The sequence below is a fragment of the Trachemys scripta genome, chromosome 1 (assembly GCF_013100865.1).
Source record: "Trachemys scripta elegans isolate TJP31775 chromosome 1, CAS_Tse_1.0, whole genome shotgun sequence".
NCBI classification, from domain to species: domain Eukaryota; kingdom Metazoa; phylum Chordata; order Testudines; family Emydidae; genus Trachemys; species Trachemys scripta.
Genome location: NC_048298.1, coordinates 129,812,180 through 129,839,578, shown reverse-complemented (window position 1 = coordinate 129,839,578; position 27,399 = coordinate 129,812,180). Strand labels below are relative to the sequence as shown.

General features: G+C 46.2%; 1 protein-coding gene across 2 annotated transcripts in view; it reads left to right on the top strand.

Annotated features, from left to right (window-relative positions):
• Positions 1 to 26,555, top strand: part of GALNT8 (polypeptide N-acetylgalactosaminyltransferase 8) — a 114,048-nt gene extending 87,493 nt beyond the window's left edge. For both annotated transcript variants that reach the window (XM_034784975.1, XM_034784966.1), the window contains exons 4-11: positions 4,052 to 4,235; positions 7,006 to 7,203; positions 10,020 to 10,134; positions 13,692 to 13,877; positions 15,347 to 15,484; positions 17,398 to 17,493; positions 18,180 to 18,347; positions 25,874 to 26,555. In XM_034784975.1, coding sequence (XP_034640866.1) covers positions 4,052 to 4,235; positions 7,006 to 7,203; positions 10,020 to 10,134; positions 13,692 to 13,877; positions 15,347 to 15,484; positions 17,398 to 17,493; positions 18,180 to 18,347; positions 25,874 to 26,032 — 1,244 coding nt within the window. In that variant the 3' untranslated portion in view covers positions 26,033 to 26,555. The remainder of the gene's footprint in view (positions 1 to 4,051; positions 4,236 to 7,005; positions 7,204 to 10,019; positions 10,135 to 13,691; positions 13,878 to 15,346; positions 15,485 to 17,397; positions 17,494 to 18,179; positions 18,348 to 25,873) is intronic.
• Positions 26,556 to 27,399: the final 844 nt, after the last annotated feature.

The window sequence follows — 27,399 nt, the reverse complement described above, 5'->3', positions numbered from 1 at the left end:
ATGTTCTATTACCTCAGGACTGGGGCCTCTTTAATTAATGCTTTCAGTTTCTCAAACTCTTTATTAAGATTTGCATCCTGTGTCCATTGGACATCTATGCACAACAATGTTCTCAGTGTGCTGGCTTGATCAGATAGATTAAGGACAAATTTCCCTATGTTGTTCACTGTTCCAAGGAATCATTGTATCCCTTCCTTGTTTGTTTTCTGAGGTAGGTCTCTCTCTCTCTCTGTCAGTCCTGTTGAAGCTGTTTCTTTTTGTATGAAATTCTTAGTCATTGGAATCTGGGTCTCACAGGTGGGTGACCGAGCCACTAGGCTATAGAGTCATTGTTACTCTCTTCCTGACCCAATTAATATTTAAGTATTTTATACACACCTTCAACAGGCGAGATTGAGACAGGTCTATCCCAGAATACCCTATAGCCCAGTCATTAGGGCACTCTCCTGGGAGGTGGGAGACCTGAATTAAGTCCAATGAGTGCTCTAACCATTAGGATATAGGATATAAGGGGACATCCTTCTCAGGTTTGTGTAGTAGGTAACTTCTGAGAACTCCTGTTGGATTGGGCTTTGCAGGCAGGATAGATGTAGGAATGCCCATTTTGAGGATCCCATTGGGATTTAGGTGCTGAGCAGCTCAGTGGCATCGGGACTTGAGTGGCTTTGCAAGTGTCCATTGTCAGAAATGTAGGCATCTTGGGGATTTCACTTGCAGAAACTTAGGAGCCTTGGGAATTTAGGAACCTATAGGCTTAGGTGACATCTGAGCAGGGGTTTGGAGGATCTAAATTTTGGATTTAAAGTGGCAGTTAAATGTTTAAATCTCTTTATGGATCTTACACCAACTTTCCCTCCACCAGATCAAAATGTCATGTATGCAAACCTTAGTATTATGTAGACCATCAAAAATTTGTATTTTCCAGGTATCAAATACAAACCAAATAGCATTCTACAGATATAGTGTCTGCCAAAGTGAGTGTTGACTGCACTCATCACGTGCTCTGTTTTTCTAAGGGAACCTGATAGAATTCTGCTGACACGTCAAGCATAGAAGAATATTTGACAACAGCCATCTCTCCAAAAATGTCTCCCTTTGCAAGTAGTGGAAACTGTTCCCTTTTCACATATATTTTAAAATTATTTTGGGTCTATACATAAGCGAAGGGGTCCATCTTTTTCTCTACCATTACCAACGAATGTACCCATTCCAGTGGCCCCTACTGGCTCTATGATCCCCAGAACAATGAACCTACCCTGCTCCTTTTTTAGCCTCTGCCTGAGGGGTGATGAGAAGTTTCCTAGGGGTGTGAATTGTGGCATGGGTTGGGCTCTTTCAGTTCTATTCTGTACTCTGCTGAGAGCTTTCCTATCCCCTAGGAGGCATCCTCAAACTCTGCCTTAATTGTTTTGGTCCCTCGTCTCTCCAGTGAGTGCACCCTCTTGATGGGACCAAGGCTTTGACATGTTTTTACCCAATAACAGGTTCTTTTTTCCCCTGGTAATATTGCATACTGTATCTCTTCCAGTTTATTTACCTATACATCAAGCTTGTATATTCTGCTAGTGAGGATCAGTTCACCATTGTAAGACCTGTGTTTTACAAGCTCAAAAGTTTATTCCTTCCACAAACAGGAGTAGGTCCAATAAAAAATATTACCTTACCTACTTTATTTCTCATGTCTTGGATTGGACATGGCTACAACACTGCGAACTTCTGTGTTTTACCTGTTTATCTTTCATACCTGTGACTTTTTTTGTGTGTGCTAGTAACACTTTCTGGCAACATGGCTTGTGCAAAAGTATCCAACTTAAAATTAATAAGTGTCCCATTTGCTTTCAGGTTGGCAGGCCAAGAATCTTGTGCTGCAATGTTGTCCATTACTCCTAGGAAGAATTCAGCTGAGCTAGTGGTGCTGTCAATGTCCTCCTTGTCCACACAATGCACCATCTGCTGGCATTTGCAAACTCTTGTGATCTATTGCAGTTCCTGCCTCTTTTCTCATATGCTGGGCACTGTTTTGACTGTTGCTGGTTGTCACAGCATGTGCAGCTCCATGTGCTGTTTTTGCTGGACTCTGACTCTGAGTGCCATGTGCCTTTCTGCCTCAAGTGTCTTTTTGTGTGTGTCACAGGGTCCACTCACCAAAGGTGGCGCCTCCTCCTGGCTGCTCTGGGGATAAGCTGATTCCAGGTCTGACTCCTTCTTTCTGCTTCTTGCCATGCTCACTGCCTTCTCTTCCTTGCTCTCAGCGAGGCAAGATGCTTGGTCTTCGTGGCTTAGCCCTCCATTCAAGTCACATGTATCTTCCCCTTCCAGGGTATCAAAATCTTCCAGAGTGAACTGTTTCAGGTAGTCTGCTTTCCACTGCCTGGTTTATAACATTTCCCCAGTACCCGGGCCTGCCCTCTGCTCCAGGTTCCAGCCCAGGGACCCTCTAGCCAGCACCCAAGGACTGTTCCATCGTGGACATTACTGCCTGTTCCCTGAGCCTTTCCTTATTTTCTGGCTTTTCCTCTTTCCCTGGGTTTGCCAGCCCCACCTTCCAGGGAGTAGCTATAGGTTACTTGACTCTATAGCTCCAAATATACCTCCCTTCTCCTAGGGAGTGACTGCAGACTACTTCCTTGCAGCCCTTTACTGCTATCAGTTCCCTGGTATATGAAAGCCCCACCTGTTCCTGCACAAGTCATGTTTCCCTAACTAGGGCCTTCCTCTCAGCCTTAATTCCCTCACCTTGAAACTTAATAGGTTAACTGGCCTATATGGCCTCCATTTAAAAAAAAAATGGAGATATCCTATTTCCTAGAATAGTGGAAGGGACCTTGCAAGGTCATTGAGTCCAGCCCCCTGCCTTTACCAGCAGGACCAAGTACTGATTTTTGCCCCAGATCCCTAAGTGGCCCCCTCAAGGATGGATCTCACAACCCTGGGTTTAGCAGGCTAATGCTCAAACCACTGAGCTATCCCTCCCCCCTAAACCTTCAGGACAAGTGTGGGGTGAAACACCACATTACAGTGTGGTATTTTGGATTCTCTATCATGTCCACAGTATCAGAGCACTGTCCATCCTCATTCTGGACTGGGTGACTTCCTTTGCTTGCAAAATTCCAGTTGCTTAGTCAAGGTTTAATTCTGTGTTTCCCAGTAGTCTCTCTCTCTCTGAGTTTTTTGTTCCAGATGTCAACCACAATCAGGTCTTTTGTTAGAGGCTTAGGTGGGAGCTTCTGCCTCCAAAATTGCAAGATTGTCTCTTCAGCGTTAGTTCAGTTGCAAGCTCTTTATAGTTTTACTTTCTTTTTGTACCCTCAGGTTAAAAACATCTTTCCCCTAGGTCTCATTTTTACATGGAGTGCAGAACTCCTCAAATTTCTTTACTGCACCTTCATAGCTGGTCCCATGTGCCTGAACTGAACACCGTTGAATGCATCAAGTGCATCACAACCTGCTATTGTCAGAAATAAGGCTACATTCTATTTTCCTTTTCACAGGCCTTCATTGCTTGCAAATGCACAGTGAAGTGCTTCTTAATTCTCTTCTGATTGACTTCCATGTGCCCAGAGAGTTTTAGCTCTGGTGAAGCTTTTAACTGCTCCAATCTTCCACCCAGGTTATTTTCTTTAATTTCTATTTACTCCTAGGGCCATGTGATGTTCAGGAATTGCTCTGAACCCAAAGTGTTTGAAAGAGATCCTCTGTATTCAGTGACACAGTTCCCAATTGCCTCTGCATAACAGAACATGGGTTCTGCGGCACCCTGCTCCCAGTAAGCTGCCTGTCTTTGAGGCTAAGCCACTTAACGGTACCGTTCCCAATACCACATGGTGTACTGGGATATAGCTATGAGATGAAACCAACAAAGTGAACATTTAAACTGATTATCGGGATAAACTTCCTGACAGTGATATTTTAGGCTGAGGAATAGGCTCCCTAGAGAAGTAATGGAAGCTTCATTGCTGTTATCTAATTGCTCTTTTCTGTTTCCCAATCTCAACAATTTCCATTAACTGGAAAAAAAAAACCACACTAAAATGTGCCATACTATTTTTAGAGGATCTAAAAGGCTATTTGGATGAACAGATAAAAAATTATAATGCAAAACATCCTGGATTGCTAAAAATTGTGAGGCATCAGAAGAGAGAAGGCCTAACACAAGCTCGGATTTCTGGCTGGGAAGCGTCTACTGCCGATGTTGTCGCAATCTTGGATGCCCATATTGAAGTGAATGTTGGCTGGTAAGATTATGAGGGAATTGTTTTCTGGGAGGGAGGAGTCTAACTGTGGAGCTGAGGTGCATGGCTTTGCTTCTGCCTCACCAAACAATGCCATTGTGTACAGGGCTGGCCTTAGGGGAAATGGTGCCCTGGGTGAACCCCCTGCAACTTCATCTCCTTCCCCAGCTGGGAACCGGTTTGACCTGCCCACTCCCTCCATCAAGCTGGGCCACAGCGCCCCCCTGCCCATGGTGCCCTGGGCAGTCACCCACATCACCCACCCTGAAGGTCAGCCCTGATTGTGTATGGCAAGTAGAGGCCACCAGCTGGATGTTTACTTTTGATTGGCGAAGGGATGCATGGTTTGAAAAAGAACTGGGCACATTCAAATTAGGGAAGCAGTCAAATAACAGAATAGGCTGTTTAGAGAAGTGCAGGCAAGCAGCGCCCAGCTTCTTTGTATCTGTATTTGTGGGCAGGAGATTGTCTCTCTTGTGCATACACATACAAAAGGACACTCAATCAGAACGTATGCAGATTGTTTTCTTTAAATACCAACGTCCTGGTCTATTCCTTTCTGAGTTAAACCAAACTAATGTGTACCTATTGTCTATTTAGCATTGTTAATTATTATTACCAATTAATGATTGCATATAGAATTATAGATGTTCATGGCTCATTACAAAGAGAACCAAGACAAGGTCCCTGTTAACAGGTACTTATAATACAGTTTAGATCAGTGTATTTACCCTCCCTTTCTGTACCATATCTCTCTAACATACGTCTATCCTGGTTGGTTGGGTTCAGTGCTTGACCACTCCTCACATTGTTTCACTTCCCTAGCAGACAGCGTTTTACCTCTGAGACTGTGTTGCATCTCTAATCTCACCCTACCCCGGGCTATGATGGCCTTATTCATCACAGATAGCACAACCAGGGACTCCTCCCATTTGTTGTTGTTATTTTTATTGCAATAGCACCTAGAGGCCCCAGTCAGGGATCAGAGCCCCAGTGTGATAGGTGCTGTGCATACACAATGAAAAGAAGGCCCCTGCCCCCAACAGTTTACAATATAAATCTATGGTGAGAGGCAACATAGGGGTATAACAGACAGGTAAGGTAACAGAGAGGTGACTATGGCTAGTGTAATTAGCAATGGTTACGGTGCATGAACTGCTGGGATGGCCTGGGAGAAAGCGTAAGGCTACTAGAGAGAAAGATGGATTAGTAGTACAGAAAACCTGTGTGACTGGGGTCCCAGTGGGGGCCAGCTGTGGTCACTCAATTAGGGTGAACTGCAAAGAATGGGGCAGACAATCCCCAAAAAGCTGGTGAACATTCCAGTACTTATATTTACCAAGCCAGCATAAAACAGCTTCCTTTATACCTTAGTGGTTACTCAGAAGTTCAAACAACACAGTTTCCTTAAAGCGATCCAGCCTCAAACTTCCACCCCGGTACCTACGTTAAATATGATTTCTGAAAATCTTATCTCATCATATAAAAGAAAGGGTTCTACCAATCCCAAAGGATGGGACACATTACCTCCCGGGTTAATGAATGTTTCAGAACTTACCCAAATACATTGCATACAGCCAATTCTTATTAACTATACTAAAATGTATTAAAAAACAAGAGAGAGAGAGTATGGTTAAAAGATCAATATACACACAGACATGAGTTCAGTTCTTAAGATTTTAATTCATAGCAGAGATGGTGAGCTTTGTAGTTGCAAAGAGTTCTTTCAGAAATAGTCCGTAGGTTATAGTCCAGGGGTCGGCAACCTCTGGCACGTGGCTCGCCAGGGTAAGCACCCTGGCGGGCCGGGCCAGTTTATTTACTTGCTGACTCAGCAGGTTCGGCCGATCGCGGCCCCCACTGGCCGTGGTTCGCTGTCTCAGGCCAATGGGGGTGGCGGGAAGCCGTGGCCAGCACATCCCTCGCCCGTGCCGCTTCCCGCCGCCCCCATTGGCCTGGGACGGCAAACCGCGGCCAGTGGGGGCCGGGCCGCAATCGGCCGAACCTGCCGCGTCAGCAAGTAAATAAACTGTCCCGGTCCGCCAGGGTGCTTACCCTGGCGAGCCACGTGCCAGAGGTTGCCGACCCCGTTATAGTCCAATGTTTATATTTCAGAGCGATCCCGTTAGAACTGGAATCTCAGTCCTTATGGCCTAAGTTTCCCCTGTATGAAGCCTTAAGCAGATCCGAGATGAACAGGATCAGAACCCAAGGATCTTTTATACAATTTCATGTCCTTTTTGACAAGTTGGAGTTCCTCTGGGAACAAAAAGTAATTAGGATGACTTTGAAGGAGGTCCCTTACCAGTACTTAGCTATATGAATTAACATAAGGCAATTTACTTGTTCCTCCACCATTCACAGTGCATTTCAAAGAGAGATGAATACAGAGATATCCTGTGTTTACAATTCATTTAAATGTCAGGATGTTATTTTGATCTTCTGAATTAACAGAATACAACATAGACAGGGACTGTTGATTACATTGTTGACCCTACTCATACATATGTAAATACACAAAAACACAAACATTATCTCCCCACATGTCTTTTGAGGGTTGTTTAATTTGCAGCATGTTTAACCCTTTCTGGCCATGCGTCACAACCTGTCATTATTTGGTAGAGCTGAGACAGGAGCCAAGGGTTCAGTCATCTCTTTGGTCTCAATTCTAAGAAATAGGCTGCCCATTTCAGCATTACGGTGCCATGCACTTTGGTTCATCAGGTCCATACTTGCTGCAAGGTGAAAATAATGTTTTTGTTCATTATCTTAGGGCTGAACCTATTCTGTCTCGAATCAAGGAAGATCGTACTGTTATAATATCACCAGTATTTGACAATATTCGCTTTGATGACTTTGAACTTCTTGAATATGCTGTGTTTGCAGATGGATTTGACTGGGCACTATGGTGCCTCTATGAACCATTACCAAAAGAATGGTATGCGCTCAAAGATGAAACGGCTCCAATCCGGTAAGTCAGAATAGTATTCTTGAGGGAACAAAGACCCCAGACATCTGAGATGTTTTCAGACTCACCTCTAAAACTAACAAGGATAGGGTTTTCTCACATGGGTGGGTAAGATATCTGCAAAATGCAGGTGAGTTGAAATTGTCAGTTTGGATCTGAGAGTCATTAGAGATCTCACGTTGTCCCATGTGGTCTGTGTAAAAGACGGATCCAGGCTCTCCTGCATTCTAAGTCTGGTCCTAAATATTTCTCCCTCTGCAATCTTGGGCAAATCATTTAATCTGTCTGTCCAAGCTTCCCATCTATAAATGGATAATAATACTTACCTACTGTCACAGTTGACAGTTAGCTGTACCTCTGACCCTTCTCTAGGGGTATGTCTGCACTGCAGTCAGACACCCATGACTGGCCCATTCCAGCTGGTTTGGGATTATGGGGCTTAGGCTAAGGGGCTGTTTAGTTGTGGTGTAGACATTACGGCTTGGGTGGCAGCCTGAGCTCTAGTACCCTCCCACTTTGCCGGGTCCTAGTGAACATCTACACCACAATTAAACAGCCCCTGCGCCCAAGCCCCTGGCATGGGCCAGCCAGCACAGGCCAGCCATGGGTTTTTAATTGCAGTGTAGACATACCCTATGTCTGCCTGAGCGCAACCTCTCCAAGTGACAGGCCCTGTGCCTTTTCTTTACCTCCTTGTGGTGGAATCTCACAATTTCCCCACTCTGACAGGAGTACCAGATTACAGGCCTCTGCAGACCCACTGACTCCTCAGCAGGCCCGACTGGGTTCAAGGCCTGCAATTCTTCCCTTGGGAAGCTGTGACCAGTATATCACTAGAGCGATGTGAAACAGCCTTTTCAACACACAAAAATTGTTTAATCTTAACAGCAGTAACACAGCGTAACAAGAAAAGGATTTTGACACAACAGTCTACATGCATAACTGTCTTACCTACAACTTAGATAGGCCTGGCTTACCCAAACACCCCCACTTCTGGGGCTGGGGTTCAGTCTGCTTCTCCACAGTCCCTGTGTCTCTCATATATAAACTGTTTTGACCAAATTTAACTTACTGGGTTGCTCTGAGGTAACATCATAGTTAATAGCTCTTGGTGTTTGCTGAGGAACTTTTATCTGGGCCTTTCCTGGGATCTAGCCCCTTATAACCATGTAGCAAACAATATCATAACAAGGATATAGATCATTCATGAGATATGACAGGCATCTTCCAAGTCCTTCACACCTACCTCTAGGGTTGCCAACTTTCTAACCCAGTGGTTCTCATACTTTTATACTGCTGACCCCTTTCACATAGCAAGCCTCTGAGTGTGACCCCCCCTTATACATTAAAAACACTTTTTAATATATTTAACACCATTATAAATGCTGAAGCAAAGCGGGGTGTGGGGTAGAGGCTGACAGTTCGTGACCCCCCATGTAATAGCCTTGCAACCCCCTGCGGGGTCCCGACCCCCAGTTTGAGAACCCCTGTTCTCACCGCAGAAAACCAAACACCCTAGCCCCGCCCCTTCCCCAAGGCCCCACCCTCCCACTTACTACATTCCCCCTCCCTCAGTGACTTCTCTCCCCTACCCTCACTCACTTTCACTGAGCTGAGACAGGGGGTTGGGGTGCAGGAGGGGGTGAGGGCTTTAACTGGGGGCATGGGCTCTGGGGTGGGGCCAGAAATGAGGGGTTCAGGGTGTGGGAGGGGTCTCCAAGATGGGGCGGGGAGTTGAGGTGCAAGAGTGGGTGAGGGCTCCAGCTGGGGGTGTGGGCTTTGGGGTGGGGTCGGGGATGAGGGGTTTGGGGTGCAGGAAGGGGCTCTGAGTTGGGGGGGGCTCTGGACTGGGGCAGCGGGTTGGGGCTTAGGGTTGGGGCGCAACTCCCAGTCAGTGGCGCTGTGGGTCTAAGACAGGCTCCCTACCTGTCCTGGCACCATGCTGCACCCGGTGGGGGAGGGGAGAGGCAGGAGGCTCAGCGCACTGCTCTCACCCACAGGCACCGCCTCCCCTAGCTCCCATTGTCCATGGTTCCCAGCCAATGGGAGTGAGGAGCCAGTGCTTAGGGTGGGGACAGTGCACGGAGCCCCGTGGTCCCCCTGCTTAGGGGCCGGACCTGCTGGCCACTTCCGGGGCACAGCACGGTGCTAGGACAGGTAGGGACTAACCTGCCTTAGCCCCTCAGCACCAATGACCAGACTTTTAACAGCCTGATTGGCAGTGCTGACCAGAGCCACCAGGGTCCCTTTTCAACCGGGCATTCCGGTCAAAAACCGGACACCTGGCAACCCTACCTACTTCACATATGGTGGTGTGAACATTCCCTTGTTAAAGTAGTGCATTTTGGAGATGAAAGTCATTATGTACAAGGTATGCAAAATAAACAAACTATTATGAGGCATTTAACGTCCATATTCAACTGAAAGGATTAATGTATCCTGTATTTGCATGCTGCTAATATAACTCCACCCTGAATAAATTAATTACACACTCAGACACTGGTAATGGGTAAATACCTAGATAGATAAGGATGGGCAGAATTTGGCACTAAGTGCAGTTATGGAAATGTCCACTGTAAATACAGGCTGGTGGTAGAAATGGGATGGGAAGAAACCAAATCTAGCTAAAGAGCAATTTATTAGGGACCCCCAAACTAGCACAAACAAAATAAGAATTGTCCCAATGAGCCCAATACTCAGTCTCTCACTGAACAGGAAATTCAAAAGAGCATAATTAATTCTCAAATGATTGTTTATTCCTCTTCCTGTTTATTTCATAGTTATTTCTTCTCTCCAACTGTATCTATTCTCTTTCCCAGGAGTCCTTCTATTATGGGGATACTTGCTGCACATAGAGTTTTTCTGGGTGAGATTGGGGTACTGGATGGCGGAATGCATATATACGGAGGGGAAAATGTGGAACTTGGCCTGCGGGTACGTTTAATTCTGCTTCTCTTATAAAATAAATAACATAAGTGTGGGGACCTGATTTTCAAAAGAACTCAGGGCCAGATTTCTAAGTGCTCAACATAGACAATTGGGCTCAGTTTTTCAAAAGAGTTCAGCTCCCATTTCAGTACTGAAATGAAATGGGCAGATTTTCAAAAATGCTGAGCACCTAGCAGCTATTGTGGTTAGATATTTGGCTGCCTATGTGTGTTTTTCCTGTGTGCTGTCCCAGCTCTGCACAGACAGCTGGCACAGCAGACCTGGAATGCACCGCCGAATGACCACAAGATCTGTTAAGGTGTGAAAGCACCAGGCCAGGTTTATTGTCAACAAAGCACGGTAATAGCACTGGCAGACTCTACGAGGATACTAAGACATGTATGCCCATGACAATGGGCACAGCTCAGTAAATGATGGGAACCAGGAAGGGAAGAATTTCACACAAAGTGTACTCAGCCTGTTGTCTTCCCTGCCACAGCAATAAAGAACATTGCTAAGATTGTATAGTTTTATGATATACAAGATATACAAACTAAGATTGTATAGTTTATGTTATCCATTGATAACATAGATAAATATACAAGCTAAGCTAACAAATGTAAACTTCATTAAGTTTACAAGCTGGAGGCAGGAGGGAAATCCATTTTGTGAAATAACCAATTGGAGAGTGATACTATGGGGTACAAGGTCTTGCAGTGTACTCCTCAGGAGCATTATATATTGACCCAGCAGGACACCAGTCTGATTCAACATAGGAAGTGCTGTAAGAAGGGGCCAAGGCATTAGAAAGGCAACACCCCAGAAGGGGACCCCCCGCCCATGTTCATCAGTAAATCTCAGAAGCCTCTCTTCAGGTAACATGATGTAGTACATGAGATGAAACCAAAGGAGGAAATGACCCTGCTCTGGACCCAGTTCCTGAGCGTGAGATAGCAGCTGGAATCCCATATAAACTTTACACTGCTGGGGACGGGGAGGATTTAGAAAGGCAGAAGGTAATTACTCAGATAGGAATTTAGCCAGGACCCCAGGGCTACCACCTCAACCCAAAGTGCCAGGGGGATCTTTGAAGACACAGAGGTCAGGCTCTTGGTTTTACCTTTCATTTAAAATTCAGCACTTACAGCTGCACAGTGCTCACTAATGCCTTGCCGCAGCCATGTTGCCTCAGTACTGATTTAAAGGGAAAACAGCTGAGTCTTAAATCACCAGCACTACCTGCTGCAGCATGTAGGTTTTCCACTGATAGAATTTCAGACACATTTATTTCCTTTCAAGCTGCGAGCCTCCAAAGAAAATTGTCCCTTTCCTCATATTTGGTGTCTCCTCTTCTCAGATAAATACTGATAATGGATTTGTAAACCATTTGATGATGGCTAATTAAGGTTTAGCCGCAGCAGTGGGAACATGTTGCATATAGTGATTAAACTAGAAGAAGGATGGTCCAGTCATTAGTTTGCTAGCCTGGGATTTGGGAGACCTCAGGTTAATTCCCTGCTCTGCCGCAGACTTCCTGTGTGACCTTGGGCAAGTCTCTTAGCCTCTCTTTGACTCAGTTCCCCATCTGTAAACTAGGGATACCTGCAATGCCTTGCCTTTCAGAGATTTTGTGAGGATCAGGCCCTCTGACGGGGTTGAGGGGGGGGCAAAGGTGGCAATTGCCCAGGGGCCCGGGTGATTTAAAAGGGCCCAGGGCCCCCTGGCTGCTGCCACTGCCAGCAACACAGTGGGGCTAAGGCAGGCTTCCTACCCACCCTCACTCCGCGCTGCTCCCGGAAGCGGCCGTCATGTCCTAGCGGCCCCTGGGGAGGAGGTCTCTGTGTGCTAATCCCATCCGAGCGCTCACTCCGCAGCTCCCATTGACTGAGAACTGCAGCCAGAGGGGTGTGCCAGTTGCTTTCGGTAGCCACCCAAGGTAAGTGCTGACCCGCTCCTGCACTCCAACCCCCTGCCCCAGCCTACAGCCAGCACCCAAACTCCCTCCCAGAGCCTGACACCGCACCCCCTCCTGCACCCAAACTCCCTTCCAGAGTCTGACCCTCACCCCCCTGCACCCAAACCCCCTCCCAGAGCCCGACCCCTCACCCCCCCTGCACTCAAACTCCCTCCCAGAGTCTGACCCCTGCACCCCCTCCTATACCCCAACCCCTTGCCCCATCCTGGTGAAAGTGAGTGAGGGTTGCAGGGAGTGAGTGACAGAGGGAGGGGGGATGGAGCAAGCAGGGTCAGGGCCTTGGAAAAGGGGCAGGGCAGGGGTGTGGTCTCAGGGAAGGGGTGGGCTGGGGGGCAGGGCAAGCAATTTTGGGTTTGTGCAATTAGACAGTTGGCAACCCTACCAGGCGGGCATGTGGAAGCCCTGGCCATGCTGGAAGAGCACCAGCTAAATGTCAAGCAGACCATGTCTGCGCAGACACAACTTGTGCATGCCTGGGGGCCCATTGACTGTTCTGCCCTGGGGCCTGGAATAGCTGTCAGCGGGCCTGGTGAGGATATATACATTAGAGATTGTGAGGTGCCCACCATTACTACAGCAATAGGGGCCATTCAGTATCTAATTGATAGGCAGAATGTATTTTGTCTTATTCAACAGCAACTACTGCAGTGACTGAAGTGACAGCATTGATATCCTGTGAAGAGAATCCTAGGTAGTTTTCTGTGGCTAGAAGGGTGGTGACTGCATCTCAAGGACTCGTGCGTGAAGTGTGGGAGGAATAAATATGGTAGATTCAGAGTACTCAAGATCCACCTAGGGAAAAGGTGGGATTGACAGGGGATGAACTCCTTTCCACTTCTAATACATTAAAATACACAGAGGCCTCATTCTTCATTGCCCTGATACATGTATATTCATTTACACCAGTGCAAGGTGGGTGTAAAGCATCACCATAGCAGAATGGTACCATGATACCTCTTCTTTGTGCTGGTATATCTGACTGCACAAAATGCAGGGGAATGGAGAATCAGGCCCATTAAATACATTTCTGCTCAGAGAAGTGACTTCAAAAATAACATTGTAGGTCTCCTTTTGCATTGTCCCTCAATGATTTCTTGTATCAAATGTGCTCAGTTTGTAAGCAGATTGATGGGGGAGAGGGGGTTTCTAGGTGCCAGCCCTGTAAACAGCCTGGGATATGAGAGTCAGACTGGTCTCTTTCCTTCTCCTGCAACCTTAATCATAATTAAGATTCTGTAGGGCCAGTTTTGCTCTTTGTGACACCTGTATAACTTCATGCAAAGGATTTACACGAGAGTAACTGCTTAGTCCTGTAACTGGAAATTAATAATGATGCAAAAGACTAAATAGCTTCCACCTCACTCTCCTGTACCTGTGTTGGCTCTGCAGATCCTAAAAGAAAAGTACTGAAAATTTCCCTTAATCACTAAAGTCAGGAGAACTTACTCTGGATACTGAGAGTGAGCAGATCTGTTGAGTAAGGAGGTGCAATTTTTAGTCACTTATGTAGAACAAAATCGTGTTAACCGCTGGTGAAAAAAGCCAACTCCAATGCGCATTCACTGGGACTCCTGCTTCATCCATACAGGTTTGGCAGTGTGGGGGTCAGATAGAAGTTTTGCCCTGTGCAAGAGTTGCTCACCTGGAAAGAGCGCACAAACCCTACGTGCTGGACTTGAGCATTGCTATGAGACGCAACGCCCTGAGGGTGGCCGAAGTGTGGATGGACGACTATAAATACATGGTTTATTTCGCATGGAATCTTCCTATTGAGGTGTATATGTTTGGTTGTTTAGAATTGGTTTCTTTAAATTGAGATGGTCATTTGTATGGGAGCAAATGACTAATAGTAGCCAAGACATCACAATGAGGCCAGACGTAGCAAACAGGTGTTTGTGAGATTTGTCCCTTTAAAAACATGACTATTATTATTATAGTGCCTAGGGCCCTGAGTCATGGACCAGGACCCCATTGTGCTAGGCACTGTACATAGAACAAAAAGATGGGTTCTGCCCCAAACAATGTAATAATTTCTAACTTTTTTAAAATAAAAAGTATGTTGTTTGGATTTTTGCAAGTTGTGATAATAGAGCAAATAAACTGGGCATCCTTGAATATCTTTTAAAAATGCTCTAATAAATAATAGGCAAGTCAGTTACTTTTAATCAAATGACCCAGCAACACCCTACACTAATTGACCGCCATGCCCAAAATGCTGCAGAGTCCCACATCCCCACTATCCGACACCCACTTCTCACAGGCCGGGGATAAAGAAAGAGTGGGCCTTACAGCATACTCTGCAGGCTGAGAAACATTCATGTTGGGAAATCAAGCACTCAGAATTAAGGAAATTCAGAGAGAGGGTTGAAAGCTCAACCTTAACTTTCCTCCATTGTTGTGCTCATGCCTTCAACTATAGTCTCTCTACATATCATTGTAAGTTATGGCAATTAATACCATATATAATGCAAACTGGAATTTCTTGTACATCATTATGTTAGTAAATCCCAGTGCAGTGTATACATTCTTCAAGATTGGCTAGATTTGTAAATCTCATAGAGTTGGACAAAGCTGTGCACACCTCATGAGCATGGCAAAATGGCAGCTTCCTCTTTGATACTTTGAGATACTTTTGGTTCTATTGTACATATTTAAAATGCGTAGTGATTTATTGTTCTTCATAACTAGTAACAGATCACATTTTTGTACACTGTCATTTTCCTTTAAAGGTGACCTGGCAAAGGTGGTGGTGGGGGGAGGTTTTGTGTGCCTATTTTCTTTCTTTCTTGATGTAAGAAGCTCTGCTGTTTTTAATTTTTATTTCCTCCTATTTAAAGATAGCAGGAATGTCAAGTCATTTTTTAATGGAAGAACCTGTAGATCAAAGGTGTATTGACCTTACCTGGAGTGGTGTTTTGAGTTTTTAAAAAAAGGAGATTTTTTTTTGCCAGTGGTTTAGTTAACTAGATGTTAATGAAAACAAAATACCTGAATAAAAAAGCACTTGTTCTTCCAATGAATCAGTTCTTAACCTCCATTGTATCTGTGATTTCATAGACAGGCAAAACACAATCTGAATTTCTAATGTAAAAGTAATCAGGGATTTTTTTTAAGAGCAGATTTTAGATATTCTTTATATATTATGAAGAAGCAACAAAAAGGGGGAGATATAAGTCAATTTTCCCTCCATTTTTGCAGGTCACTTTTAAAATTAATGTCTGAACAATGTGGTGTTTTTTTCAGAATCCTGGAATAGACTATGGAGATGTTTCTTCCAGAAAGGAGCTAAGAAAGAAACTGAACTGTAAAAGCTTTGACTGGTACATAAAGAACATTTATCCTAATTTAATACCTTTGACCACTGTTGTTGTCTACGGAACAGTAAGTACTGTGCATGTCTACTGAATAGATGCAACAGTTAGATATCTCCACTATTATGAAGGTTGTTGAAGGCAATTTCTTCTGTGTTCCTGATCAGTCTAACCCGGGTTGCTCTTGTAAATTGGTCATATTATAACCATAGTATTGGTTTTACTAGCGGTTTTAGAGATATTTAAAGTGAGTGCCATCTTTTTGTAAAACTTTCTGTACCTGTTGCATATCTAAATTGTGCCCACTGCATGTCTACCAGCATAAACATAAAATAGCATAGGAAGGTATTTAGAAAGACACATTTTTGTGCAACATAAGAATGCTCATAGAGCAGGGAACAACAATGGATGAAATCTCTCCCTATAATTGTCTGCAATGTTCAATAGAATATTATGGAGACGCATCACAGAAATGAAAAGTTCAACAAAGTAATCATTGCCTGCTGTACAGCTATAAATCAAGGGAGGACAGTATCTTCTGGTCACTCATTTCAGAGTTGTTAAGTTGCTTTTTAAATTTGGACTGGAACAATAATCATGAAGATCATGATAGAGGGAAAAAATATAGCTAAAGAAGAGTAAAATATACAGAATGTGAAAGAAACAATTGTCAATTTAAAAACAATGGACCACATTTTCAAAACTCCTCTGGCTGAACTGGGCACATGCAGGTTGTGCCAAGGGCAAACTCAAATGTGTGCAAACTCAGATACATGCAAGCCTTTGTTTTGCGCACAATGAAACAGAACACAATTGTTTTTAAAGATTCAATCAAATGAGAATTTTTTGTTTTGGTTAAAAAGACATTTCCAAAAAGTTTCAGTGGAAAAAATTCAGCCTTTTCTATTGGTGATACTTGATGTGGTTTTTATGGGACTGCTCTATGATTATACTGTATCAGTGAACAATTGTGTTATAGTAGGGTTCCCCAACCTGAGGAGTTGTCTACACTATAAAGCCTTTGCCAGAACCCCTAGTGGAGATGCACCATATGTTAATAGAATGAATTCTTCCACCAGTGTACATAAATCACTTCCCTCAGTGACATTAGCTAAGCTAAGCACTGTTCTGTCAGCATAGTTGCGTCTACACGTGGGGGGAGAGGGCAGTTTGCTGGCATAGCTACATTGGCCAGTGGATGTGATATTTTTGTACTTATAGCTAAATTTTGTAGTGTAGACCAAGCCCAGGGCCGGCTCCAGGCACCAGCCGAGCAAGCTGGTGCTTGGGGCGGCAGATTGTTCGAGGTGGCATTCTGCCCAATCCTAGGGCGGCACGGCCGCTTTTTTTTGTTTGTTTGGTTTTTTTGTTTGTTTGTTGTGCCGCTCTGGCAGCCCTGTAGGGGGCAGTAGCGCAGAAGATGGGAGCACCCTGCAGCAAGCCCAGCAGGGCAGTCCGCATCCTTCCCTCCCAGACGACTGGAGTGGCGCGGAGCCTCCCAGCAGGCGGCGCACCAGTCAGGGCCGCGTGGTAGCGCCCCGCTGAAGCCCTGGCTGCCCCCCCGCCCTCCCCGCTCCCTCCCCCTCCCTCCTGCTAGCTGGGGCACGTCTGCAGCGCAGGGAGTCCCCCTGCACCCTGGCTCCGGCCGCGCCACAGTTTTTGTTTGTTTGTTTTTTTTTTTTTCTGCTTGGGGCTGCCAAAAAGCAAGAGCTGGCCCTGACCAAGCCCCATTGTTTCTCTGATGTATAGACACTAGAAAAGCCTTTAGATTTGCTTCTCATGTTTTCTGGGATGAAGTCAACTCTGAAAAGTTGTTCTGCGGTTTCTTTTTCTAAATCCATCCTGTGTTCTCCTGTTACTTCAGAGCTCTGAAGCAAAACTGCAAACCAGCATAGCTCTCAGCAGAGCTTACAAAAACAGTGGTGAGAACAGGAAGATGTGGTAGTTATTCCATGCATTAATATGCCTGTTTTATCTCTGCAGATGAAAAACACGCTGAATGAGAACATCTGCGTAGATCAAGGCCCTGTCCCTGGAAACACTCCAATAATGTATGACTGTCATGCTTACTCATCACAGGTATTAAAAACAAGCTATTTAACTGCAACCAGAAATCTTTTGTTAGCCTTTGCTTTGGATTCTTTGCTAGACAATGAAATAGACTCCTGAAAATTGTTCTTCATGTGCTGTCCTGCAGGGAAGACTAATTTTATTTTGTAAGTAAACAAGTAAAATCCCAAATCAAAAATGAATGGCAGTAGTCTCATAGACTTTAAGGTCAGAAGGGACCATCATGCTCATCTATCTGACCTCCTGCTCATTGCAGGCCAAGGCAGATACCATCATGGTCTAAGTACATTAAGTTGGTTCCATTTTTATGGGAAGGTGACCTCACTTACCACCTTCCCTCCCCACACACATATTGACAACCATTGTTCTTGCTGATGGTGGTTCCAGCAGAGAGGTGAAGGATTGAATGGGATGCAGACTGAACTCCTCACTCTTCACTTCTTGTTCTGTCACTAGGAGGGACACTAGTGATTACAGTTCCACCGTAATAATCGACCTGTTTTTTATGAACAGAGGAGAACAAGACTGATGTCATAGCTCTAGTGGGTCAAATTCATTCTGGTTTAACGTCAATGATATCAATGAATTTGGCCCCATGTATCTAATGTTAGTCAGTTTCACAAATGTCTGGTATCCTCCTTTGGGATTTCGTCAGTGTCCTAGCTCACCTACTCCAATGTAACATTGCCTTTCAGCACGTGTTTTATCTCAGCACTGGAGAAATGTATATAGGAGGCCTACGATCTCGACAGAATGCAGTAGATCGGTGCCTAACTGACCCTGGCACAGGAGACCTGCCATTTATAGAGCAATGTAATGAGGCTGTGAAAAAGGGACTGAACATGCATTGGGATTTTAAGCAGGTAGGTGAATTTCCATGTCCCTACATTTCAATGGCATGTTTCATCCTGAAGGAGCCTAAAATGCTTTACACACACGAGGACAAATTTTCATATGGGGAAGCCCCAGCTGTAGGATTTGCACATGCAATTCAAGGAGCCAAGCTGATGTCCCTGGGTACAGCAGATGCTCCACACCTAATGGATCAGGACCTGGATACCTCAAACTCCGTTTTATCCTCCACTCTCCCAACAAGCCACCCAGCCTCCTTAGCAACAACACGGATTCTGACCATCATGCACTGGGATCAGGCCATTCTCAGCAGCAGGAGCTTGGCTGTGGAACTACTTGTCAGAAGAGATCAGAGTGGGCTGATGTCTGTTTAGTACAAAGTGATCTAATAAAGCCTTCACCCAGGACAGACAATCTTTACAAAGGCAAAACAGCCCGACCCAAACAAAGCCATACTCCTCTGCCCCAGAAAAATACCTTTTGATCTGAGATCTGAGTTCCTTAATTTTATGCAGTACTTAAACACCGCAGTGATAGCTGGCATCAAATCATTAGATAGACCGACTCAAGGTCTGGGCACAGGGCCTCCCTCTGCTTCTTCGGGATCTGGTCTAAGATACTCAGGCCTGGTCTACACTACGGGTTTAGGTCGACTTTAGGAGCGTTAAACCGAATTAAGCCTGGACACATCCACACAACGAAGCCCTTTCTTTCGATTTAAAGGGTCCTTTAAACCAGTTTCTTTACACCACCTCCGACGAGGGGATTAGCGATAAAACCGGCCTTTGCGGGTCGGAATTGGGGTAGTGTGGACGGAATTCGACGTTATTGGCCTCCGGGAGCTATCCCACAGTGCTTCATTGTGACCGCTCTGGACAGCACTCTCAACTCAGATGCACTGACCAGGTAGACAGGAAAAGACCCGCGAAGGTTTGAATTTCATTTCCTGTTTGCCCAGCGTGGAGAGCACAGGTGACCACGCAGAGCTCATCAGCACAGGTAACCGTGATGGAGTCCTCCCAGGATCGCAAAAGAGCTCCAGCATGGACCGAACGGGAGGTACGAGATCTGCTCGCCATATGGGGAGATGAAGCAGTGATAGCTGAACTCCGTAGCAGTAAAAGAAATGGAAAAGTATTAGAAAAGATCTCCAAGGCCATGAAGGACCGAGGCCATAACAGGGACACGCAGCAGTGTCGCGTGAAAATTAAGGAGCTACGGCAAGCTTACCACAAAGCCAGAGAAGCAAACGGAAGGTCCGGGGCAGAGCCGCAAACTTGCCGCTACTACGCGGAGCTGCATGCGATCCTAGGGGGTGCAGCCACCACTACCCCAACCGTGTGCTATGACTCTCTCACTGGAGAAACACACAGGGAAGACGGTTCGGGGAACGAGGAAGATGACGATGGAGGTACTGTAGGTAGCTCACAGCAGCAAGGAAGCGGAGAAACCGGTTTCCCCAACAGCCAGGATATGTTTGTGACCCTGGATCTGGAACCAGTAACCCCGAACTCACCCAAGACCCTCAGGTCACACAGGAGACCTCTGGTGAGTGTAACTTTGTAAATATTTGTAAACATTACAAAAAAAAAAGCAAGCGTGTTTAATGATTACTTTGCCCTGGCAATCGCGGCCAGTACATCTACTGGAAAAGTCTGTTAACGTGTATGGGGATGGAGTGGAAATCCTCCAGGGACATCTCCAGAAAGCTCTCCTGGTTGAAATGGGGTGATTTTATTAAGGGGACATTCAGAGGCGCCCGTTCCTGCTCTTCTGACCAGAAATGTTCCCCGCTGTTAACCACGCGGTGGGGGGAGGGGTGAAGTGATCATCCCAGAGAATCGTGTGTGTGTGTGGGGGGTTTACTTGTGTTTGTGCCTCATGTTAACCGGGAAACCGCAGCCCCCACCTTTTACATTGAAACCACATTTTAAATGGACAACCCAATTCATCCTTGATATGGGAAATGCGCTGCTGTTTGCAACCTTTCCCGCATGTTAGGAAGGTTAAAAAAGCCAAAACACTGTGGCCTACGATGGCTGCCTGCAAGCCAAAATATGCGACCTTGTAATGAAAGAGTGTACCCATTGTTCTCTAAAATGTGTCTTTTTTAACCACCTCTCCCTTCTCCTCCACCAGCTGCAAATGTTTCTCCTTCGCAGAGGCTCGTGAACATTAGAAAGAGAAAACGTAGGACGAGGGACGATATGTTCACGGAGCTGCAGATGTCCGCCCACGCTGATAGAGCACAGCAGAATGCGTGGAGGCAGTCAATGTCGGAGATGAGAAAAGCCCAATATGAACGAGAGGAGAGGTGGCGGGCTGAATCGTGGGATGAACAGAGCAAGTGGCGGGCTGAAGACGATAGGTGGCGTCAGCTTGCAGACAGACGGCAAGAGGCAATGCTCCGTCTGCTGGAGCATCAAACTGATATGCTCCAGCGTATGGTTGAGCTGCAGGAAAGGCAGCAGGAGCAGAGACCGCCGCTACAGCCCCTGTGTAACCAACAGCCCTCCTCCCCAAGTTCCATAGCCTCCTCACCAAGACGCCCAAGAACACGGTGGGGGGGCCTCCGTCCACCCAGTCACTCCACCCCAGATGATCGCCCAAGCATCAGAAGGTTGGCCTTCAATAAGAGTTAAAGTTTTAAAATGCAGTGTGTCCTTTTCCATCCCTCCTCCCCCACCCATCCCAGGCTACCTTGGCAATTATCCCCCTACCTCTGTAAGGAACTAATAAAGAATGCATGAATGTGAAAAAACAATGACTTTATCGCCTCTGCAAGCGGGAGGGGAGGGTGGGGTGGGGTGGTTGGTTTACAGGGAAGTAGAGTGAACCGGGTCGGGGGGGGTGTTGGAGGGTTCATCAAGGAGAAACAAACAGAAGTTTCACACAGTAGCCTGGCCAGTCACAAAACTCGTTTTCAAAGCTTCTCTGATGCGCACCGCGCCCTGCTGTGCTCCTCTAACCGCCCTGGTGTCTGGCTGCGCGTAATCAGCGGCCAGGCGAGTTGCCTCAACCTCCCACCCCGCCATAAAGGTCTCCCCCTTACTCTCACAGATATTGTGGAGCGCACAGCAAGCAGCAATAACAATGGGGATATTCTTTTCGCTGAGGTCTGAGCGAGTCAGTAAGCTGCGCCAGCGCGCTTTTAAACATCCAAATGCACATTCCACCACCATTCGGCACTTGCTCAGCCTGTAGTTGAACAGGTCCTGACTCCTGTCCAGGCTGCCTGTGTACGGCTTCATGAGCCATGGCATTAAGGGGTAGGCTGGGTCCCCAAGGATCACGATAGGCATTTCAACATCCCCAATGGTCACTTTCTGGTCCGGGAAGAAAGTCCCTTCCTCCAGCTTTCGAAACAGAGCAGAGTTCCTGAAGACGCGAGCATCATGTACCTTTCCCGGCCATCCCACGTTGATGTTGGTGAAACGTCCCTTGTGATCCACCAGGGCTTGCAGCAGCATTGAAAAGTACCCCTTGCGGTTTACGTAGTCGGTGGCTTGGTGCTCCGGTGACAAGATAGGGATATGGGTTCCGTCTATGGCCCCGCCACAGTTTGGGAATCCCATTTCAGCAAAACCATCCACTATTGACTGCACGTTGCCCAGAGTCACTACCCTTGCTATCACCAGGTCTTTCATTGCACCGGCAAATTGGATCACAGCAGCCCCCACCGTAGATTTGCCCACTCCAAATTGATTTCCGACTGACCGGTAGCTGTCTGGCGTTGCAAGCTTCCACAGGGCTATCGCCACTCGCTTCTCAACTGTGAGGGCTGCTCTCATCTTGGTATCCTGGCGTTTCAGGGCAGGGGAAAGCAAGTCACAAAGTTCCATGAAAGTGCCCTTACGCATGCGAAAGTTTCGCAGCCACTGGGAATCGTCCCATACCTGCAGCACGATGCGGTCCCACCAGTCTGTGCTTGTTTCCCGGGCCCAGAATCGGCGTTCCACGGCATCAACCTGCCCCAGTGACACCATGATTTCCACATTGCTGGGGCCTGTGCCTTGTGAGAGGTCTATGTCCATGTCAATTTCCTCATCACTCTCGTCGCCGCGCTGCAATCGCCTCCTCGCCTGGTCCGGGTTTCGCCTTGGCATGTCCTGGCTCTGCATATACTCCAGGACAATGCGCGTGGTGTTCATAGTGCTCATAATTGCCACGGTGATCTGAGCGGGCTCCATGATCCCAGTGCTAGCTATGGCGCCTGGTCAGAAAAAAGGCGCGAAAGTAGTATCTGATGGACCAGGAGAAGGAGGGAGGGCGGGAGGGAGGGAGTGAGGGCCGAGTGACGACATGGCGTACAGGTACAGGAACAGGGAGAAACACAAACAACTGTCACACAGAATGGTCCCCCCAAAGATTAAACTGGAAACCCTGGACTTAGCAGGCCGTTGATTTCACGGAGGAAGGGGAAGCAAATGAATACAGAACAAATCTATTTTTTACATCTTAAGGTGGCAGCCGACGGTGCAGCATGAGTGATAGCCTCTCCAGTATGATGACGATGGGTACCAATCATAATATACCATCATCTGCAAAAAGGCAAGGGGCTGCTGCTGTGTAGCAATGCAGCCCCACGTCTGCCAGCCCCACGTCCGCCAGCACCCAGCATCGCCCTCGGCCTCTTCTGGGTGCTTAGCAGACAATACTGGGCAATTGGCAGAAAATAGTATATTACATCATCAAAACAGTAGCATGTCTGCCCAGGTGGCCATGATTGACAGCCATACCAGTATGACGACGATGGGTACCAGTCATAATATACCATCGCCTGCAAGGGGCTGGTGCAATGCAGCCCTACGGCTGCCAGCCCCACGACTATCACTCATGCTACACCGTCTACCGCCAAAAGGCAGTTAGCAGCTGCTGCTGTGTAGCAATGCAGTCCCACGTCTGCCGGCACCCAGAGGACATATGGTGACGGTGAGCTCAGCTGAGCTGAGCGGGCTCCATGCTTGCCGTGGTATGTTGTCTGCACAGGTAACCCAGGTAAAAAGGCGCGAATCTATTGTCTGCCGTTGCTGTGACGAGGGGGAAGGGGTCTGACGACATGTACCCAGAACCGCCCGCGACACTGTTTTGCATCATCCGGGCATTGGGTTCTCAACCCAGAATTCAAAGAAAAGGCGCGAACCGCTTCTCGGCTCTCTGAGCTGTGGCGCAAACGTAGTATCTGACGGACTAGGGGAAGGAGGGAGGGGGGCTGAGTGATGACATGGCGTACAGGCACAGGGAATTAAAATCAAGAACGGTGGCTGTGCATCAGGGAGAGACACAAACAACTGTCACAGAATGGTCCCCCCCAAAGATTAAACTGAAAACCCTGGGTTTAGCAGGCCGTTGATTTGACGGAGGGAGGGGGAAGCAAATGAATACAGAGCAAATCTATTTTTTACATCTTAAGACGACGGTGCAGCGTGACTGATAGCCCTTGGCATCTTTCTGGGTGCTTGGCAGCAAATACGGGGCGGTGTATGACGATGGTCTTCAGGCCTATTGCACAATCGGCTGCTCAGGAAAGACTCTGCTAACGTACGATGACCCGACTTGCAATAGGACGGCTAACAGTCGTAATACACCATTTACTGCCAAAAGGCAAGCCCCACGGCTGCCAGCACCCAGATCGCCGATGAAGGCTACCAGTCTACTGCACCGTCTACCGCCAAAAGGCAGTTAGCAGCTGCTGCTGTGTAGCAATGCAGTCCCACGTCTGCCGGCACCCAGAGGACATATGGTGACGGTGAGCTCAGCTGAGCTGAGCGGGCTCCATGTTGTCTGCACAGTTAACCCAGGTAACCCAAGTAAAAAGGCGCGAATCTATTGTCTGCCATTGCTGTGACGGGGGAGGGAGGAGCCTGACGACATGTACCCAGAACCGCCCGCGACACTGTTTTGCATCATCTGGGCATTGGGATCTCAACCCAGAATTCAAAGGGTCGGCGGAGACTGCGGGAACTGTGGGATAGCTGTGGGATAGCTACCCATAGTGCAATGCTCCGGAAGTCGACGCTAGCCTTGTACTGTGGACGCGGTCCGCCGACTAGAGCACCTAGAGCATTTTATTGTGTGGACACACACAATCGGCTGTATACAACCGATTTCAATAAAACCGGCTTCTATAAATTCGAACTAATTTCGTAGTGTAGACATACCCTCAGATACTACTGTGGTGGGGTGGTATAAAAACATAGACAGGGAGAGAGAGAGAAGAGCATGGTGTCAAGTTTCACAGGTTCTTGGCAGAGAGAATTGAGGCCAGTCAGAACTCAGACCAGCCTGGCTCTGCTCCCCAGAATTCTCAACCAAGTATCCCCTAGTTGCCATCCTCTTTCCCCCCCCCCTCCCCCGCACAAGTTAGCCTGCCCCCAGGGCAAAATGTTTTGAAACATTGTGGATCACCCACTTCAGAAATATTACTGATTTGGCATGAAGGGTGGGGTTCTGACAGATTTCTTTTGTCCTTAATCTGGCTTGTGATCACATGTCTGGAGACAATTTAAAGTAGAGAACAGATACCTTTGAAAGGCTGACAATCCATTTTAAAAGCAAACCTATCATTCATATAAGTCATATATAAGGCTATGCTGTGAAACACAAAAAACTGAGTTTTGTAGTGGGGCCCATTGAAGCTGGGTGGACCAACTGTATTTAAAAAGAAAACTATACTAAAGTGTAAAGCTTTGGCAGCATATTGATATCATGATGAGTTCACCTCTTTAAATTACCCCACCCTACTCAAAACATTTCACATTCTAGTATTGACTTGGGAAAAACCAGCTGCCTTGAGTGAGTTACCTTTGATGTTAGGATTGTCCTTGTGCAACATGTGCATTAGTGTCAGCTTAAAGATCTATCCTGTGATTGATCTGAACTCTAAAGAAGGTAACTGTATTTGAATAGGCTTTACAGATTTCCCTGTAACTTACTGATCTCTCTTTGTCAGCACATATGGAGACTCTTCTGTTTACCAGAAAAGACTTGTTTTTGTATCTCTGATTAATTTATAGGGATCACATCTGTAAATATTGTCTAGTCTTTGAATACTTGAATAACTTTATCTTCTGCTGTGTCCCACTGGTTTGTCCTCTTCTTTGCTGACTTACAGAGTCATAGATTTTAAAACCCAGAAGGGCGCCTAGATCATCCAATGTGACCTCCTGTATAGAACAGGCCACGGACCCCACCCAGCACTTGCACACTAATCCAACAACTGAAATGAGACCAAAGTATTCTTTCTGTTACTAATTTATTACTAGCTGGCAGCCTGATGCTAACTTTACTCCAGAGTAATAACTTTCCACCTTCTGAAGCTGCACAGTTTGGTTCACTCAGTCAAACCGAGAAACTTTCTTTCCTACTTATGACCACAGTCAAGCTAGATGCAGTGACAAAAATGTATTCTGTCTGTGTGCAGAGAACATTTTCACTGACCTGACATATTACAGAAATCAAGAGAATTGTTTACTGCTTGGGCACTCAGTTCTGAAATGCAGACTGCAGCTTGTCTCATGCTTCTTTCGTTTTGCAGGGATCATCCGTGATGAACAAGAAAACTAAGAGATGCCTTGAAATTGTAATGGACAATCCGTCTTCGCCTTACAGACTTGTAATGCAGAACTGCACTGGACAAAAATGGAATGTTCAACACACAGTTAAAGATTGGGGCAAGAGAAGTGCTCTGAGATAGCTTATTTATCTCAACCAACAGATGACTTGGCATTGACTCTAGGAAGCAGGGAAATTGGGATCACCAGGAAAACATATTCTTCAGAGGTTTCCAAAGAAGAGCAAGACTTCTGTTGCTAGGACATTACACGATAGAGATTATCTCAGGTAGAGACTATAACATTTTGGGGAGCACATTATTAGTATGGAGGAATGTATGCTCTGAATTATGGGAGGATATGGGCACATAAACAGGAGGATGACGGACACATGTACCATAGGTAGTTATCATTGTGTGTATTTAAGTTGGCAGTCAGTGAGGACAAACTGGAACCGAAGACTGGATGAGAGAAAATTGATCTTGTGTAGACCACTCGAGCGGGAGCTTGAAGATTCTGTGGTAGAAGGGAAACTAAGGAAATGCAAACAGAGATGTTATAAAGCAGGGGTTCTCACACTGGGGGTTGCAAGGTTATTATATGGGGGGGTCGCAAGCTGTCAGCCTTCACCACAAACCCTGCTTTGCATCCAGCATTTATAATGTTATTAAATATATTTAAAAGTGTTTTTAATGTATAAGGGGGAGGGGGTTGCACTCAGAGGCTTGCTATGTGAAAGGGGTCACCAGTAAAAAAGTTTGAGAACCACTGTTATAAAGGATGTGTTATTCAGAGGTGACCAGGACCTACAGCTCCCATTGACTTCACTTGGAAAGCTGGGTGTTCAGTACCTCTCAAAATCAGAACCAAGGTTTTTTGTTTTTGTTTTTTTACAATGTCAGCCTTGTAAATAAGTGGCCTGATTTTCAAAAATGTTGAGCTCCCATTGAAATCAATAAACTACTTGCACTGGCCTCTTATTTTTGAAGATCTTGGTTGAGAACTATACACGATATTTGTACCATGCCTTTCATATTCAGGGGGCCTTCAGTGGATGAGAAATCACCCTGCTTTCAGCTTGATCTTTATATACTCATCTAATCTGTTAACCAGTGATGCAATGGAGCGGTGACTTGTTGGCTTCTGGGAGCTCCTTGTCAAAAGCCTGCAGCCAATTTGAAGTGAAGGCTGGGGTGATTTGCGTGCCTCTAGAGGAGTTACCCCTGTTCTGTAGATACTTCCAAACCATCCCTGTCAGAAAAGACTTATAAAAAGACTTATAAAAAAAAGCCCAAATTAATGGTGTTAAATTTGCAAATGAATTTTAGTTCTGCTGTTTCTCTTTGAAGTCTGTTTCTGAAGTTTTTTTGTTCAAGAATAGTGACTTTTAAATCTGTTATAGAATGTCCAGGGAGATTGAAATGTTCACCTACTGGCTTTTGTATGTTACCATTCCCGATGCCGGATTTGTGTTCATTTATTCTTGAATAGGGACTGGGAGTGGCTGGCT